The sequence below is a fragment of the Gymnoscopelus microlampas genome (assembly GCF_963454915.1).
Source record: "Gymnoscopelus microlampas genome assembly, chromosome: 9".
Lineage (NCBI taxonomy): Eukaryota > Metazoa > Chordata > Actinopteri > Myctophiformes > Myctophidae > Gymnoscopelus > Gymnoscopelus microlampas.
This window is the reverse complement of record NC_139946.1, coordinates 10,276,961-10,296,960: the sequence shown is the minus strand read 5'-3', so window position 1 is coordinate 10,296,960 and position 20,000 is coordinate 10,276,961. Positions and strand designations below refer to the sequence as shown.

Here is a 20,000-nt window from a genome sequence, read left to right as displayed (position 1 = left end):
AGAGGAGAGGAGGTGAGGAAATGCAAGGGAAATGCAACTGAAGGAAAACAAAGTCAGCCTCTTTGTTGATACCTCAGTGTGTACTTTGTTATTTCTGTCTCTCTGTGTACCCTCCACCCCCCATCTTCCACACTGTATAGATAGAGCAAACATGAAATCACTCTTTCCCCTGGCTTCTGCCCCCCTCCCCTCTTCCAGTCCAAATATAAAGCAGATAGCAAAGATGAAGTCAGTGAACAGAGACTCACACACACATGAAAAAACACACATGCCCACACAGAGACTCACGCTTAATAATTGTCGCACAGCAAAAATATAGCCGATCTACAAGCTCGCAACAGCTGGCAATCCCAACGCTTTGTGAGCTTATAGATTGGCAATATTTTGGCAAACGACTCAGCCGTACCACAAAGTAATCGAGCTTTACACGCATGCACACACACACACACACACACACACACACACACACACACACACACACACACACACACACACACACACACACACACACACACACACACACACACACACACACACACAGACACTCTCATACTGTGAGCGGAGTGAGGCTGTCAGAACGGAAGGCTAGCAGAGACGTGAGATGTTGTGACATTTTTCCTCATTACATTTTCCGGGCTGCTGCTGTGTGTGTTGCAGCAGCCTGTCAACAACAGCCCGGACCTGTCTTTCTGAATGATAAGCACACACACACACACACACACACACACACACATTCTCGCAGATATATACGCATGCTGCTCATATATACGCAGAGCTGCACACGAGAATGAATGCTAAACTTCCCCCGTAGATTGTATATTTCATGCTACACTGTGATTTTCTGGAGCGGAGCTTTTAGGCTGGATTTGCTCCCAACCCGTGAAAAAGCCAGGGAGCCCTGATGGGTTTGGACGTACTGTGTGAGGCTCCCAATACACTGTCTGGGCTTCAAGCTGTTTATAAACACCTGCCATGTATCTACAGTGTGTATGTACAGTATCCAAAAGTCTTAAAGGGGAATTTTGCCCCACGGTTTTCTTACCTTTTCTATGATGTTAGGATATCCTAGGATGAATGGTACATCAGAAAAATGTCATAACTCCATCCCCGGGTCCGCCACAGCTAAAAACGTGCGCCTATTTTTTTTAGTGAGATCTGATGTTCATAGTAACTGAACACCAGCGAGACTTCCGGTGGGGTGCTGCATAGTCACTATGAACGTCAGATCTCACCAAAAGAAATATTTTAAAAAGCTGTCAAAATATGCGATCTAGCACAAGGCCCATTGGCGAGTGTTTTTTGCTGTGGTTAGCCTGGGACCAGACGAATCTGCCCGTGCAAAACAAAATTGCCCATATCCACGCAGTGATATAGTCTGGTTACGCGAGGCTAGCAAAATTCCCCTTTAACCTGATCAATCTGGGAACCCATTGAATCTGTCTTCAGAGATTATAACCAAATAAATGTACTTTATTTGTTTTTAGTAGAGGTTTTTCTCAAAACACTATGACTGCATCAGTACACAAATGTAACCAACCGCACACTTACCATTGCACTTCCCGATTTTACTGTGTAGGTTGATCAGTTGAGCTCTGACTTCTCTGGAGACAAGTGTAGCCTGTGGCTGTAACAGCACTCTTGTGTACTTGTCTGTTTGTTCTCTGTGTTCCCTGTTGATCACTGGGATTCCTTTGAAATCTACTCAAACCCCCACATGTCTGGCAGCCGAGGGCTCTGCACACACACAGTATAATACACACACACGCACACAGTATAATACACATATACACACGGACACGTCCACATAAAAAACATGCAATGCAACCAACCATGCATATAATATGCATGGTAAACTAAAATCCTAACTCTGATGATGTAAAATTAGAGTAAGGGTCCATTCTTACACAGTAAACTTTTATTGTATACACACATGTACAGTATATTTAATACTACAGTATGTAAGTAGGTAAGGAAGTAATCAAAAACACCTTAATGCATTATTGACATATTTTTATGCAACCCTCTCTGCAACCCTGTCTAATACAGACGCACGCACAAAATAAAATCAGAGCCATGGACACTCAACAAGGTGTATTGAGTGAGCACATAGTTTAGACAAGCAGTGGTTCAATAGGAAGGTATCCATCTTTGTTGGAGGGCAGGGAAATGTCAGCGCCTCTCAGCAACCTAATGGAAGTCAATCATTTGGGGTCTGACACAATGACAAGTGACGTACCTCTCTGAAAAAGCCTTCACGGGGAGAACATTTCCATTTCAAAGGCCCCATTTTATCAGTATGTCATGTCAATTTGTTTCTATATAGTTTCAGCCATATTTGGGAGGCAATTAGGAGGAAGGGAGACCATCTGTCACCACTGCCGATTGATAGGACAGCAGCCCAGACAGCCACCCACTGTGTGTGTGTGTGTGTGTGTGTGTGTGTGTGTGTGTGTGTGTGTGTGTGTGTGTGTGTGTGTGTGTTCTAGCACATCTTTGCTTGCATGAATGTGCAACCCCCCCCCCCCCCCCCATGACATGATAAGTGAAGACTGTGGTTGTCATTAACTGTGTTTAATTGATCAGGCCCTGTGCTACTGTATAATGCGGATGGCTGCAGAGAAGTCTGCACTGTTTTCTGCACTGCTATGACAAACTGCTGGGCGTTGAAGCACTGTGACGGGGATTTGGTGCAGATCACGTGACACACTATAATGAGTGTGCGCCTGTGATCGCATGCCAGCCTGCTGTATGTGTGGGTGTTTGTGTTTGTGTTTGTGTTTGTGTGCATGAGTTGTTGTGTAAGAGAGAGAGAGAGAGAGAGAGAGAGAGAGAGAGAGGGGTAGGGACAGAGTGTGCGTGTGTGCGTTCAATCCTACTGTGGTGTGGGTGATGGCTGATTTATGCAGTCACACCTGGCCAAAATCCAAACTAATTGGACTGAGCTGGGTGTGACTGCAGCACACCTGTTGTAGTCGATGCACACAGGATGAATCAGTCATCTACAAACTCAAGAGAGTGCCTCTGCCACGACAGCAATTCCATCTGCTCTGGCTTGTAACATCTTGCCAGTCTACAAAAAAACATGTCTGAGCCATCTACCTGTGTCCCTGAGTGTCAGAGGAACCCAATAAGCCACGTATACATACATAGTAGACTAGCATACTATGAAACGATTTAACATATTCACACAGTGGCTCCTACGATAATATTTAGCCCCCAAGGATGACGTAAGCAAAATGTTGCAGGAACATGGGCACTAAGCTTTGAGGTTTTCCCATTAATGAATTAATTAATGAATTCACCATCCTGTCCTCTGTCTGCCTCAGTAACTCATTCTTCCCCTTTCTGTGCAGTAGCTGAATTTCTCCTCTTTCATTCTTGTCATGCTCTTTATGGCTCCTTCGTCCTTTATGTCTGTATATACCGTCCCTCTTTTTGGCCGTATCCCTCCCCTTCACCTCCTCCCTGACAGGCCCACTTACTTCTTTCATTTAATGGAACACATTACACTGAAACGGCACTAGGACTGTTCATACTTTTTCCAAAGCAATTATATAGAACTATGAAATACAGTTAGTTATATACAGAATGTCAATGCTGCTGCCAGCCTCAAACATTCATTAGCATGGAAGGCGAAAGGCCGCCGCAGTGCTGACCCTTTCAACAGATGTTGGTAGTGTTTGTGGCATTTGAAAAAGCTGCCAGATGTATTCAAGCCCCATATAACGCACATAGAGAGCAATTGCTCTGAATGACATTTCAAAATAAAGCTCTTACCATCCTGTTGTGGGAAATTGTGGGTATTTTTTGGTCAATGTCAGCAAAAGCCAAGTAAACTAGAAAAGCTCCCAAACTTAAGCTGTTTATAAGCATTTTGTGTGAAATCACTTGCTGAATCCTCAACCAATGTTCACACAGGTTGGTTTGTTACAAATGTCAGACATTCATTTCTGATTATGATATAAAATGGGGGGTTTCATACCAAAACATCTTATCTTAAGTAACAGTAATGGTTATAAACAAGAGTTATGACAAGTTGATCTGGATATGGTGGTGAAATTGATGTACAGCCCCAGAGGCCAGTCTTGTGTATTTGTGTCTTTGGGATCAGGGCACAACACCAGACAGAACACCAGCAGAGAGAGATAGCGGGTTCAACGGTGCAAAGTTATAAGACTTTGAGACTGATTTAAATGCATGGCAAGCTGCAGCTGGGCTACGTGTAGTCTATAGACTTGTGCGTGGGTGCGTGTGTGCGTGCCTATGTGCGTGCGTCCGTGCGTGCGTGTGTGGTCAATAAAGCGCAGAAGCTTTAATTACAAAGGGTCTCATCAGTTATATTATGTTACAACCCACAACCCACAGTAGCACAGCGTGCTACTGTGATATAATGACCCAGTCAGCGGATATGGACTTTTATAGTAACTGTATGTGGATGTCTTTTCTCCTCAGTGGGTTGGTATATTGATTTGAAATTGATTTAAGGTGATTTTTTTTTAACTTTTCTCAGGCTGGGATCTGTCGTGCCAGTTGCAGTCTCAAGTCCACAAAATATTTTGGGTGTGCGCAACCCCGGGTATGGACTAGTTTAACTGGCCCTCCACATAAAAAGCAGCCATGTCACTTAATTTATACTGTACCTTGATTAAAAAAAAGTATCCAGGCAAGGCTCAAATCGATTTAGTTTTTATCTTTCACGTCTTTTATACAAAGACAAACGCAGTAGAACGGCATGGAACCCTCTAACCCTGGCCCGTGGAAAGACCCTGGCTCAAATCGATTCTGTCCTCCATACCTTTATTACCTTTCACTGAGTAGACTTTCTCACACTCTGTTTTTCTCTCTCCCTTGACGGCGACACCCACAAGGATTCCTAGCCATGAAACTGTTGATTGTGTTTGAGATCTCATTTATAAAACGGAGAAAGCTGTTTACTTTTTATTTGGCCTCAACGTTCACAAATGCCCTAGCCGGCGTTGGAATTGAAGGTATAAATCTCACTGTGGTGGTGCAAGAAAAAGACCCTCCAGAGCTGGCAAAAAACGTCTGATTTATACTTAGTTGGCGCGCCGGTGTCGAGCACCGAAAATAGCAGATCTGCAAGCTCAGTTTTGATGGATGGGGAGGCTAGTAGCGGTTGGTGAAGCTCTGTTCTAGTACACAGGAGAGAAGGGCAGGATGATCTGATCTGTGCCTGACAAACAGTGACTATAGGGAGATAACAATGATAGCTGCATCCAAGGACCATCCACAATCTAATTCTGTCCCTTTTTTCTTGTTCGCCCACCTCCCCTCCCCCTCCCCCCCCCCCCTCTCTCTCTCTCTCCTTCTTTCTTCTTAGTCCTTTCTCAATTATTCATTATTTTTTTTCCACACCTGCCATGAGCCTCCAGATTTTCCATCAACAGACATTGCCTCAGCTCCTCTCTTTCTGCACTCTCTCAAATCTCTCTCTCTCTCTCTCTCTCTCTCTCTCTCTCTCTCTCTCTCTCTCTCTCTCTCTGGCTTCCCATCCATCATCCACTTCTTCTCCCACCTCCTGAAAAGTTCTACTCCAAAATACTGGATCTCCTGGGGAAAAGGTTCATCACTCAAAAATCACTTTACGTTTAGAGGATTAATTATGTTAATCTTCTACCACTAAACTAAAACTTCATTTGGTTCTATCAATCATTTTGTAACGGTAGGCTACATGTCTGTTTCTAAACCCTGGATATAAGTTCTGAACTAAAACTGTTTGTTTGGCCTCATAGAAACACAGATAAGGCGCTAAGTAAAAAAAAAATAGGGTGCTTGGAGGGTAAACACTCCCTCCCTGCCCAATTCCAAACAACATATTTTTAGGTTGTCAGTGAAGCCAAACTAAATAACAATTTGGTATTGTTTGTTATGCTGTCATGAGTTTTTATCGATGTCAACTATTACATATTTAGCTGTCTCTTCCGTTAAGTTTGGACTTAATGGCTTTGGCATGGACAGATAACGGCAGCATCGCCAGCCAGCTAGCTGTATCCCACAATTACCCGTATGGCCCATGGTTATCTATGCTTCCATCTATTCCGTGCCAACAGATAAACATTGCACCACTGGCTCCATTGTGGACACCATGGTCACTCTGCCTTCTTGTGTTGTCCTGGGTAGCAAGCCAGAGAAGGATGGACGGACAAACACACAAATGCTCAACTTCATTAAACACTCACACACACACACACACACACACACACACACACACACACACACACACACACACACACACACACACACACACACACACACACACACACACTGCCACCTGCTTCAGTTGGACCACCTCTTCAGTTCGCCAGCTGGGCAGAGCAGTCATGGAGTGGACAGTGAGTGGACAAGCCTGCTGTGTCCTGGCACTCTCGTCACTGTCAGAGGAGCGGACAGGAAGGTAGATGGTGTTAGACCCTGAGGAACAATGTGCTCAGCCCTGCCATATGGCCCCACTTTTCTGCTTTGTCATTAGCGTAACAGAGAATGCTTATTTCACCACATGAACCGTAATGCCATAATAGGCGAACAACTTTAATATTAGGGCATCAACCCTTCACCTTCATAACGGTGACCTGACTTCTCCTTTGTTGTGTTTTTTTAAAACCATTTAATAGTTCATCCTTTTTAATGAAGTTGCCTTAAAAATTAGCGACACCTAACTCTAAAGGTCTTTTTGTGTCATTAATTTAAACTGCTGTTTGTGTCATGTGTACATCCCCACAGAACACGAATAATATGCCACGATACAGTGACAGAATTTATTTTAGAAACAAGGTAAAATCTTCGCCGCAAATAAAAGCGTCAATCTGGGCACTCAGGTGGCGCAGTGGTAAAGTACCTGCCCAGCATCGCATAGTCTAGAGGTTCGAATCCACCGGGGTGTATCCGGCTTTGTCGAGCGTCTATGCGCTCTGACACAATCGGTCCGTGTTCGGAGGAGGGAAGCCGGGCGGTGAGGCGTGAAGGTGATATTTGTCACTGCATGTACTCCTACGGGGTTTGGGCGGCACCTGTCATCAGGGAGTGTGGGGCGGGAGGAGTAGGATGGAGGCTCTACATCCTCCCGATGGAGGCCCCTCACTGAAAGGTGAGCCAGTAGGATACAACAGCAGTGACAACACACAGAAATGTGTGAAATCGGGCATAAAATAAAATTGAATGAAGTATCACCAAATTAATAGTTAGACGTGAAATATCCACCAACGCATTTTCGTATTGTTTATTCAAACAAACAGACAGAGCATTTTCACACTCTTTTATTTTCCCCTTGGGAAAAAAGTGTCCTAACTACATATTGTAGGAGCAGTAAGCAACCTGCACGGCAAACTGGTTTGTAATGCCAGTACCTTGGTCAAGTGCGTTGGCAGGAGTATGTACCAGGCATGCAATTCTTCTGTTGTGGGAGGAAACCCAACAGTGGTGCTAACCACTGCGCCACCGTGCTGCTGTCATGCTCCCAGCGTGTAAGGAGCTTAACTCTGAACTACAGTATACTGTATGTCTGCAAAGAATAATACAAGTGTTGGTTATTTTTGCTTAGTACTACACAGGTGTCAGGTCCTTTTTATAACAGCTAATTGCCAGAGTGTGATTCTATTAAGTCCGGCCAGATGCTTGTTGGTATTAGGCCCCACGCCAAGTGTTCTTTTTTTTTGTAACAGCTGTACAGGTAGCACATTAATCTACTGGCTTACAGTCTCGACAGATGGAAGAGAGAGAGACTGACTGAAAGAGAGGCAGAAAGACTGAGTGTGTGTCTCTCGGACTCCTGCGTCTAAATCAGTTTTTGATAACATCCAGTCCAAGCCTGAGCATCAGGTGTGAAGCTGTCTCACAATATCGGCATTTTGATGCTTAATTATCATTGAAAATCATTGGTAAAACCTGTGAAGGAAGTAAGGAAGAGGCCCAATTTCTTTTGAATATGGCTGCTGTGCATAGAGTCTTTTGAACTAATAGGCGTAGCATGGGGGGAAAGCTAAAAATGAAATAAAGACTGTTTAGGGCTTGATGTACTTCGTTGTAGAGTCTAAATAAGGCTTTTATGTAAAATATTTGCATATATATTTTTAATAGAATAGAACTTACTGTGTTATGCCTTCTTATAAACTAATATATCATAATATCATTGCTGTCGGGCAGAAACCTCATATCTCCATACAGTATTTAAACTTTTTAGGTTTTTCTTTTGTAAATTAATGCCCTACGTCATCATACAAGAATATCACAAAAGTAGTGAAAATAGCAGATCGACAAGCTCACAATGCATCGCGATACGACTAGTTGTGAGCTTGTAGATGTACTATTTACACTATTTTAAAACGTTTGTTTTTATAATAATCAAAAAATGAACGGTTTTGGACATACAAGGTTTCACCCGACAGCAACGATATACTGAATGCTGTTGTGGGGAGGTGGGGAGTTGGGGTCCTTGAGAATTGTTCGAAATATTCTAGCGTTGCAGAGCAAAAAAAAAAGGAAAAGTTGAGAACCACTATACTAAATGATCTTTAGCATCACTCTCTCTTTTTCCTGAGGCCCTTTCCTGCACCTTTTCTCTCCTACCATCATTCCTTCCTGCACACCTTCTCTCCATCACCCCTCTCTCTCTCCTGACCCCTCATCGGGCCCTAGGGACTCACTCAGATGTTGTGAGGGCAGAGGATTGTGAGATACCAGCTGCAGTTTTAATGATTTTGCCCTCAGGCCCAGATCAGCCAGAGAAATATACGATTACTATTTTTCAGCTGAACGAGGGCTCCCGTCCCTCTGACGCCTCTGCAAAATGTGTGTGGGTGGGTGTGTGTGTGTGTGTGTGTGTGTGTGTGTGTGTGTGGGTTACTGTGTCCATCTGTGCGTGTGCATGTGTTCATGCCGGGTCACTAACGCCTGATTTACACTTAATTGCACATCGGTGTCTTGCATTGAACATAGCCAATCTACAACGCATTTGGCTTTAGGCACGCTTTAGAAAAATGGCCTCATCACATTTGAATACCTGCTGCAGAAAGAGGCGAGAATGCGTTGGTGTGGGTGTACTCATGAATTCTTCTCAGTTTGGAACTTTCCAACTTCCTTTTCACTCTCTCCGTCCGATGGTGTGTGTGTCTCTCTCTCTCTCTCTCTCTCTCTCTCTCTCTCTCTCTCTCTCTCTCTCTCTCTCTCTCTCTCTCTCTTTGTGTCACACTACCTCTTAAGTTAGCTGAGGTTAGGTCTGACAGCAGAACAGAGGCCTATCCTCTGGACATATTGTAATTGGTACTGTATCATGTGCTTCGGTGCCTACTAAAGCACTTTTGATGAAGCTCAATCAATTTCCTTTAATTATATCTTGCACAGAAATCCCTCTGATCTTTCAAATAAAGGTATAGCTCTCTGTTGGGGTTTCTCGGTCCCTGTCTGGGCAGGTAGTTTTTGAAATAATTTTGCTTTATTTTACTTTTATTTAAATTATGCATTTTGCGTGTCAATACTGTGACCTCTCACGCTCTCTTACTCACCTCCCCTCTCTTTATCTCCGTCTGCCTGTCTCTCTCTCTCTCCCTCTACAGACATTGACGACTGCCAGTCTAACCCATGCCAGAACGGGGGCACCTGCATTGATGAGATCAGCTCCTTTGTGTGTCTGTGTCTGCCCAGCTATGGCGGAGCCACTTGTGAGAAAGGTAAGCGCTTGGCTCGTAACTCAGTCAGTGAACTCAGAAAGAAAAGGAGGTCGGTGGAGGAGGTGGAGGAAGAAGAGGATGAGGTGTGTGTCGAGGGAGGGAGGGAGGGAGGGAGGGGGGGCTTGTGAAGGCAGGGGGAGGTAGCAGGGGAAGTGGAGATCAAGGAGAGGAAGCAAGGGATTTGGAATAATGCAGTGGTTCTCAACCTTTTCTGGATCCGGGCCCACTTGTAAAACGCTTTTTCAGCCAGTTGGGTAAGATGTGTGCATTTTCAGAGCATGTTTATTTTAATGATAAATTAATCAATTGTGTTCATATTCATCACAGTCAAAGTTTTAAAGAAAACATACCGTGAAGGTTTTTTTTTTTGCATTCTCATTTTCTATATTAATGTTATATTATCAATGAAATCTTAGTGTTTTGTAAATTATTTTGGGGCCCACTTGCAATATCCTCACGGCCCACAGATTGAGAACCACCGGAATAATGGATAAGAGACTAGACTGGTTCAGTCCCCAGTGCAGGGGCCACTGTTGCCTGCATGCTGGTCAGCCACACACAAGCAAAGTGGAATAATAATAATATATATATAATAATAATAATAAAGAAAGTGGTACAAGCTCACAACGCGTCACAACAATATTCGGCCAGGTGATTTGGTGTAAATGGAAATGGTCGCTTTGAAGATCTCCAATGAGACACACAACGGTCGCTTGGACAGGTCAACCGTAACTTAACCTGGACAAAATAGATGTTTCAAAGACTCTGACCTCTAATGAAGATCTGCGTTATCAGCCTATAATGCAGGTGTAAGACCATTGTGTTATAGGTATAATGCATACTGTAGTTTTCTATGCATTTTGGGAGTGTTTTGACCCCCAAATCTTTTTTTCCAATTTCGCGCCGGACAGACGCAACGTATCGCGATATATCGCGATACGTTTTCGCGACGATATGTATCGTTTTTACAATCATAATAATCAGGCATGCAAACGGCCCCGAAGTGAAAAGAGTGACAACATGTTTTTTTTTCGGGTCAGGTGTCATACTATTTGGATTCAAAACGGCTATTGTAGCTGAAAAGCTACAAGTTTGCATGTCTGAATAATGCAAAAACAGAATTATTTGTTTGCATTTTCTTTTTTTCTCCTCCATATATTTTCACAATAAAAAAAGTGCGTATCGTATCGTATCGAAATCGTATCGAAGTTGTGAGCCAAATATCGTATCGTATCGTTTCGTGAAATTAGTGTATCGGCACACCCCTATGCCATACCTTAGCTTTTGCTGAACTGACGCCACTGCAGTCAACTAAGTAAAAAGGGTTTAATATAAGTGGCAAAGCAACGCAAGGAAAGTACATTTCCTCAAACACACGGTTGGTTGAATGCTCAAGGCACTCGGGAATTAAATCAGGTTAGGTCGGCGCTTTGGGTCGGGAGGGAGTGGTCGAAGTGTGACCTTTTCTGTAATAATAAAGGAGAGAAAAAAGCTACATCCATCTACTACTTTGATCCCAGAAAAAACTACTGGCTGGATTGGCATGGAATTTGGCGTGCACCTCTATGCTACCCAGAAGATGGCACTGATTGTGTTGACCCCAGCTAGCAACACCAGTTGACCCCTCTGTGTGTGTGTGTGTGTGTGTGTGTGTGTGTGTGTGTGTGTGTGTGTGTGTGTGCGTGTGCGTATGCGTGTGCGTGTGCGCATGTGCGTGTGTGCGTGTGTGTGTGTGTGTGTGAACGTTCCACCCAAGCTCCTGTTGTGTCGGCACATTCATGGTTGATGGAGCACTGTATGCTTTAGCCTCTGCCTTTCCACTCTTTTGTTTTTATCTCTAACCGCTCAATATTCACTATACATACACACATTATTCAGCTGTGAAAAGTACTCCTCCCAACAGGCAGTGGTTTAGCATGTCAGAGTGATCTCTGTTCCCCGGGGAGTGGTTGCCTGTGAGAAAAACAGTGGTCATTAACTTCGCAATCATTTGCTACACTGAAACTCATATCCACTTAAATGTCAGCCAATTGCATCCCCCCCCCCCCCTCCCCTCCAGTTTCTTGTCTCGTTTGCTACAGTCCACTGGGTACATTTGCTCCTTCAGTATTAGGGGTGTGCCGATACACTAATTTCACGAAACGATACGATACGATATTTGGCTCACAACTTCGATACGATTTCGATACGATACGATACGCACTTTTTTTATTATGAAAATATATGGAGGAGAAAAAAAGAAAATGCAAACAAATAATTCTGTTTTTGCATTATTCAGACATGCAAACTTGTAGCTTTTCAGCTACAATAGCCGTTTTGAATCCAAATAGTATGACACCTGACCCGAAAAAAAAACATTTTGTCACTCTTTTCACTTCGGGGCCGTTTGCATGCCTGATTATTATGATTGTAAAAAAAAAAAAAAAAAAAAAAAAAAAAAAAATTCAAAAACGATATTTTTTTTTTCCAAAACGATACATATCGTCGCGAAAACGTATCGCGATATATCGCGGGACGATATATCGGCACACCCCTATTCAGTATATATTCTTGTACTGTATACTTCATGTATAATTGTTGCTGTCTGACAAAACCAGCAAACTCCATTGGATCCTCAAACTTTCTGCTAAACCAGCTAACTCCACCAAAGGGGGGTGGAGTTTGCTGGTTTTGCTGACTCCAGGCTCCACCCCCTTTTGACCTCCAACCTCATTGTGAGCTTGGAGGTCCATTTAGCTGTTCTTATCAATGATGAACAAAACCTCCTAACTCCACTTTAATTTTTTTCCTGAAAAATGAACATTTTGGAGTTTCTGCCGGACAGCAGAGATGCTCAGATGCTGTATATCATCTGAGTGTATTGAAGCTACTGTAGGTACCCCCATACTCTACCTTCCTCTGGCCTGTTACCATGGTGATCTAATCTGAGAGTCAATGATAGCAAGTTTCCATTGCGAAGTCTCTCTAGAGAGAGAGAGAGAGAGAGAGCAAGTTTATTTATTTTTTCATTGAGTTAAAGCTTATTTCATTATCATTGCATTTGCATGGTCTGTGCTTCTATACTCTGTTGTTGATTTACGCCTGGCATTTTTATTGTTTGTCTTTATGAGAGGCAGGGCTTCATGAATTCATTTGCTCATAAAATTCTGTTGTAAAAGTACTATATAGATAAAGGTTATTATTACAGTTTGTTTCAGCTGGCCAAGTCAAGTCTAGTCAATTGGATTATATAGCACATTTCATGCAAAGAAAATTCAGTGTGCTTCCCTACAAAAAGAGAACACCTACAACTCTGAAAATGCACCCACGCACACACGCACACACGCACACGTCACACACGCACACACGCACACGTCACACACATCTCACACACACACACACACACACACACACACACACACACACACACACACACACACACACACGTCCATGCACACACACCCACACACACTATATAGCACGTAAAACACGACTCCCATCCACACATTCACATGATACAGCATTTCTGACAAATACCCCATCCCCACAATTCATAATGCATACACCCACACAGGATACAGCAATGACACACAGACCATGCATGAGTGCACGTACGCATGCGCACGCGCACGCACGCACGCACGCACACACACACACACACACACACACACACACGCACTCATACAGAGAGAGGAAGAGAGAGAGGGAGAGACTGTCCAGACCTTAGAAAAGCTGTATCATTGTATGATTAAATGTGTAAAAGTGGTACACTTAATAAGACTCAAAGTCACGTTCATTTCTTGCAATTTTGTCAAAGAGATTGAATAGCATTCTGTTGTAATTGCTCCATTACACACAACTGATATGTGTCACAAAAGAAGTGAATGAAAGATTAATTACTTTTCTTATCTTACATTTTTGTTATGCTGTTCTCTCAGCCTAGAGAGACTTTCATTTTGAATTCTTGATGATTTCTGGCTCGTTGTTTCATCAATGGAGATTAACATGCATCAAAAAGTGGTCAGCACAAATTTCCCTGAACCTTAAGTGCAATTTGTGCTGGTCAGGTGCCTAGGGCACTGGTTCTCAACGTGGGCTACGGAGACCCCCCAGGGATCCCCACCTAAATGATTGATACAGTAGATAAGAACCAAATACTTTACCGGTCTGTAACTCTGAGATAGAACAAGTGGAATTGAATGGACACCTAATGCCCTACGTCTATTTGGTTCCATTTGAACACTCTCAGAGATAAATTTATACTTTAAACTAAATCACTGATAAAGTGTACACTGGAGTTGCTAGCAAAATGACTATTGCCAGGTGGGAATGATGTGTGGTCCAAGAATGTCTTTGATTTCTCAGAGTAATTATTGTGTTAGTCTTTAGGCTACGTGTTCATTATGTCTTGATTGTCTGCGTGTTTTCGAGACCTAACGGCAATCCGTGTCTCCTTGCTGCATTTATTGTTATCTCCACCACAAGCTTCCTTTAATAGAGCCCTCCTGTCTCTGTGCTAATTTGCTGCTGCTTTTTAAAGCAACCCTGAGCATTAGTAAATCCAGCGGAATGCGGAATGAACCAGACTTATCACACCTCCTCCTGTCATTTGCGTGAACCACCGTTAAAAGTGTCTGCATAAAGGAGAGAGGCGCACTTTGCGATGACAAACAAGGCATGCTTAAAATGACAAACTAACTGCATTTGTAGGTGCAGAAATGAGACGCAAAAAAAAACACAGGATTTTACAATGTGGGCTGAATAGAGCCAATGGGGACATGGCCAATGTTCCTTTATTAGTCCATCTCACGTCTGTCCCTTACAACGTCTCACGTCTGTCTCTTTCTCCGTCTCATGTCTGTCTCTTACTCTGTCTCATGTCTCTTACTCTGTCTCACGTCTGTCTCTTACTCAGTCTCCTGTCTCTTACTCTGTCTCGCGTCTGTCTCTTACTCCATCTCATGTCTGTCTGTCTCTTACTCTATCTCTGTCTGTCTCTTGCTCTGTCTCTGTCTGTCTCTTACTCTGTCTGTGTCTGTGTCTGTCTCTTACTCTGTCTCTGTCTGTCTCTTACTCTGTCTCTGTCTGTCTCTTACTCTGTCTCTGTCTGTCTCTTACTTTGTCTCTTGCTCTGTCTCATGTCTGTCTCACTTCTGTCTCTTACTCCATCTCCCGTCTGTCTCTTACTCTGTCTCTGTCTGTCTCTTACTCTGTCTCATGTCTGTCTCTTACTTTGTCTCACGTCTGTCTCTTACTCTATCTCACGTCTGTCTCTTACTCTGTCTCATGTCTGTGAGTTACGATTCAGATTCAACTCAGTATAAAAGTTACGATGTACAATCTTCCTCAGCTTGCCCAAGTGATGGCGCTGGGTGAACTACTATAAAACAGAGCCTCCAACAGCAGTAAAACAGCTGCGTACAAGAACAAGCAGCAGGTAGTAGAATGTACTGTGTCCTACACACTGAGACTAACGAGTAGGACAGCAAACTCACCTGGCTAACATTGGCAGCAGTGGTGGCAAGCAGTTTGGAAAACACCATACCTCACACTTACACTTTGTCACTACAGGGTTCCTACACATATTGCTAGACTCAAGATTCAAGAAGGTGTATTTGTCACTCACTCAAGTACACATACTGTACGCACTGTGCAGTGATATGTTGATATAACATGCTTTACAGACTGTGCTAACAATTTGAAAAACTTTGGAAATGTTTTTAGTAGATTATGTCTGTTATGCGAACAATGCTGGTTGGCAATAACGTTTATGCAACGCGTCACATTGCGATGCGTTTTGAGCTTGTAGATCTGCTATAGTATTTTTGTCAAAGGATACCTATACAGTAACTTTGCAGAATGTTCTATTATGACAGAATAGGGACACTGAATAGGGACACTAGTGTTCATGTTGTTAAAAGACAGTTGACATGGCAGTTTGGTCATTGTTCAGGGCTATGATAGCCTGAGGCTACAGTATATAGATATGGGAAGCTGGAGAACACGTATAGATTTACACTTCAGTACAGTATGGTACTAGGCTGCCACTTACAGAAGGACTTCCAGTACAGGGAGTGAGCAGGTACAGTAGATTTACTGAGCTGAAAAAGCTGAAACACCATTTTGATGGCCATTTAAGTGCAATATTGCAAAGTGCAATGGCAAAATCTATAGTTTCCTGGATGTATTTAGTTTTCCGTTCCCTGCTTGTGGTCCATAAACAGTGCTGAACAGGTCAGTAAAGGTCGTCTCTGTTGTTCCCACCACCGCGTAGTCGGGGGGTTCGAATCCACCGTGGCGCATCCGGCTTTGTCGAGCGTCTATACGAACACAATTGGCCTGTGTTCTGGGGAGGGAAGCCGGGCGAAGAGGGTGATATTCGTGACTACACCTAATCCTATGGGCTCAGAGTCACTTGTCTTTGGATTAGGGAAAAGACTGCACCCACCTCTTCAGCTTTATTCAATGGCAAACAGGTGGATTTCTTTCTTCTTTTTTGTAAAAAAAGAAAAAAGAACAAAAAGTATACTCCAGAGGACTAATCTATCAGGATGATGAAGAGTACTTTATTCTCAACCTGATTTCTGTCAGAGACAGAGATTCTGATAGATTAGTCCTCTGGTGTATACTTTTTGTTCTTTTTTCTTTTTTTTTTGGTAAAAAAAGAACAAAAAGTATACACCAGAGGACTAATCTGTCAGAATGATAAAGAGTACTTCATTCTCAAATTGAGTTCTGTCAGAGTGGCGGACTGGAGGAATTATGAACTTTTTCGGCACCTATCAGCAGGGAGTGTTGGGCGGGAGGAGTAGGACGAAGGCTCTACATCCTCCCGCTGGGGGTTCCTCACTGGCAGGTGAGTCAGAAGTATGCAGGAGTGACAACACACAGAAATGTGTTTGGGGAGGAATCATTTGGCATACGCAAATACATCGGGGAGAAAAAGGGGTGAAAAGAAATTTGATTTTTTATTTGACAAAAAAAACAGTCAGGGAACTAGTGTTTGTGTGTGTGTGTGTGTGTGTGTGTGTGTGTGTGTGTGTGTGTGTGTGTGTGTGTGTGTGTGTGTGTGTGTGTGTGTGTGTGTGTGTGTGTGTGTGTGCGTGCGCGTGCGTGCGTGCGTGCGTGTGTGTGCAATCATTCCAGGTTGAGTGTGACCCTTTGTGTGATCAGGGTACATGCATTCGTGAGAGTGCACACTCCCATGTGGATGAGTGTGTGTTTTCCACGTCTAACAAATTGACAATCTCCCATTTCCTGAGCATGTTCTCTCTGCATGCCTTCCTTTGTGTGAAAAGTTTCTCCATCTCCCAACTACAAAAATAATAGCATGAGAGCAAGCATAGCAAATTGATGGCACGAAAGTAAAACTAATTTCAATATGTTTTAAAAGATAGTATAGACACCGTCATCAATTTCCTAGGCTGACACAATTTTACCCAGACAGAATGAATAATGCACATCAGGTAAAAAATTAATGGATATAGCATTTTGGAAATCATTTCTTAATATCATTATGCTGCTCATATTACCCATGCCAGGCTACAAATCACCTCCCTTTTGGCGTATTTCAGTAGCCAGTAGCCAGGCTATAGCAGAGCACCGCCAACCTGTGCCAGTAGAGGTCAAGTTTTCAGATTGGATTTATGCACTCATGCTTGAAGAACGGTAGACGCACACAGTGATGAATGCACAGCTGGTGGGTTTCTGTGGCACGGGCCTGTTTAGTTTAACTGCCTTAACTGGTTGTACACAGTAAAATCCTGAGAGTTAATTTATCCTCTTATCCTCGTAACTCTGAGAAGTGAGAATGTACAAAGTATCCAAAATGGAGGAGCCATAGGATTAGATGGTGTAGTTACCGTTGCTCTCAGCTGTGGTGGACAAAGTACTCAACCCAATGCAGTACTTGAGTCTAAAATATTAGATCAAATATTACTACAAATTTGTACTTGAGTTAAGGTACTAGATACTTAAAATACTAAGTATTCAAAAGTACAAATTACAAAGTATATTTCCTTTTGCATTGCTGTATTCAAATTTTGAAGATTTTCCCAAAAAATCTAAACATTTCCAGAAATCTTCCAAAAATGTGACTTACTCACGCCTATAGCCCAACTTTGGGCATAGACCACGAACAAGTGCTCTCCAGGCATCCCGGTCCTGGGCCAGTTTCTCCAGCTGTCCCCATGTGTGGCCAGAACCCTTCACATCTGCATCCAGGTCACGCCGCCAGGTGTTTCTTGGTCTGCCCCTCTTCCTTTTCCCTTGTGTGTTCCAGAACAGGGCATATGTTGTGATATTAGATGCAGACTTGAAGAGTGTGGCCAATCCATTCCCAGTGTCTTTGGAGGATTATTCCTCTACTGGTTGTTACCTTGTTCTTTGCCTCAGAACAAAAAAAAAGAAAAAAATGTGAATAATAGTGAAAATAACAGATCTACAAGCTTACAAGGTGTCGCATCACAGCACGCTGAGTTTGTAGATCTGCTATTTTTGCTATACTTGAACTGGGTGGTTAATTTATAATATACTTTTTCCCTTCCTAGAAATGTAGTGGAATCAAAGTGAAAGTCATAAGTATCCATAAGTTACTGTCCACCACTGGCTCTCGGTGACCTTGGGCTCACTCTGTTCCGGGTGCCTGTGGGGCTGTAGATCCCAGTCTTGCGGTCCCATCCCCGGCTCTTATCACATTAGACTGTTTTCAACGCATTGCAGTTCACATGCCGCAGTAGGCAGCATCTTTTGATGTGCAATTAGTCCCTGCTGCTGTGTTTTATTTCTTTTAGTTTTTCTTTTTCTTTTTTTACTCAATGACAATTGTCCGAGTGTCTCGCACGCACCAGAGGGAGAGCAGGTCTGTTTTGTCACAGGCCATCTCCGACTACGGGGATAGCTGGCTGACTGTGATGCTGTGTTCTGTGCTTTGTGTCCTGGCTGCACCGCTGTGCTGCAGTCAAAAGCGACGACTCAGCAGAACGCGTGACACTGCCAAATTAATTTTTGGTTGGCCTGTGGGTCGGCGGAGGCTATTAACTGCTAATGAAGATTCATGCATTGTAATATCACGTCAAGAGGCGCACACGCCGTGTCTTGACAACAGAAGGTGCCGTAGCACCGTTGTAACTTGTGCACGTACGCACGTATGCACGCACGCACGCACACACACACACACACACACACACACACACACACACAGAGAAAGCAAAAAATGATCCCAGAAGTTCTGCAACAACTTGGCTACTGATGAGAAGAATTAAAGGAAAGTATAGCTCCTCCAGGCCATATGCTATTGTCTTCACCGTTTGCCTGTAGAAGAAAGGGAGGGGGCTTCATTCTCATTCAAGGTGCTTAATTAGTGTGCATTGGTAGAGCAACTGTCACTCGCTTTCCCAGCAGGTCTGGAGCTTACATGCATGAGAAGAGGGGAGAAGCTGTGAAGAGGGGAGATAGAGAGAGAGGAGAGAGAAAGGAGGAGAGAGAGAGAGAGAGAATAAGGATGGGTTTAAAGGAAGGAGGATAGACATATGGGATTGGGAGGTGGAGGAGGAGGAGGAGATGGGGCTGGCAGCAGGTGCGGCAGATAGTCTATATTCTCCTTTCTGTGCATTAATGAGTAGTATAGCAAAGCGTAACTTGTGTTCGGAGGAAGAGGCCTAAAACAATAAGGTTGTCTGCCCCTAGAAGAGTGGTGCATTGTACTTGCCAGGGAAGCTGTCCAACTCCTCTGACTGCAGCGATCTGAAACGAAGGGTCAGTAGCCTTCCCACAGTAAAGTTTTGAGTTTTAATTAACAATAAGTTACAATTTTTGTGTACATTCCGCAGAACAAGCTTGTAATTTGTGATAAGCAGCGGGCATCTCTCTCTTTGTGTGATCATACAGCATTCTCTTAAATAAAAAATTGGTTACAGTTACAAAGTCTGCAATTTCTTTTAAAACATTCAGTTTAGGTGAGTTTGTCCTCTCACCCAATTAGGACACAGGGCTATCCATCATTGGTTTTCTATTGTGGCAGCACTTGAAAGACCACAGCTAAAAATACATATACAGTATACCTATTTACTGTACATTCTACCTAATTATCTGTATGTGCTGTCCTTGCTGTCCATTCACTAATTACACACTGACAGACCCTGGAAATGAAGATACTATAAAAACTGTACGTATATAATTCTGCCTAATTACTGCAGTACATTACGTACAGTATGTTGTCCTCATGTAATGAGGAATAAATAATTGTTCAATGAAGGGCCATGCCTTGTGCTGCTTGCTTGTGTGTTAATTGTACTAGTCTATAGACGAATCCACAGACGCGCTGCCTGTGGGCAGCCA

At 43.3% G+C, this 20,000-nt stretch overlaps 1 protein-coding gene across 1 annotated transcript in view; it reads left to right on the top strand.

Moving 5' to 3' along the window:
• ncanb (neurocan b) overlaps positions 1-20,000 on the top strand; it is a gene marked incomplete at its 5' end in the record, with an annotated part of 142,303 nt that overhangs the window by 93,156 nt on the left and 29,147 nt on the right. Inside the window, one exon of the mRNA XM_084065954.1 lies at positions 9,570-9,683. Coding sequence (XP_083922080.1) covers positions 9,570-9,683 — 114 coding nt within the window. The remainder of the gene's footprint in view (positions 1-9,569; positions 9,684-20,000) is intronic.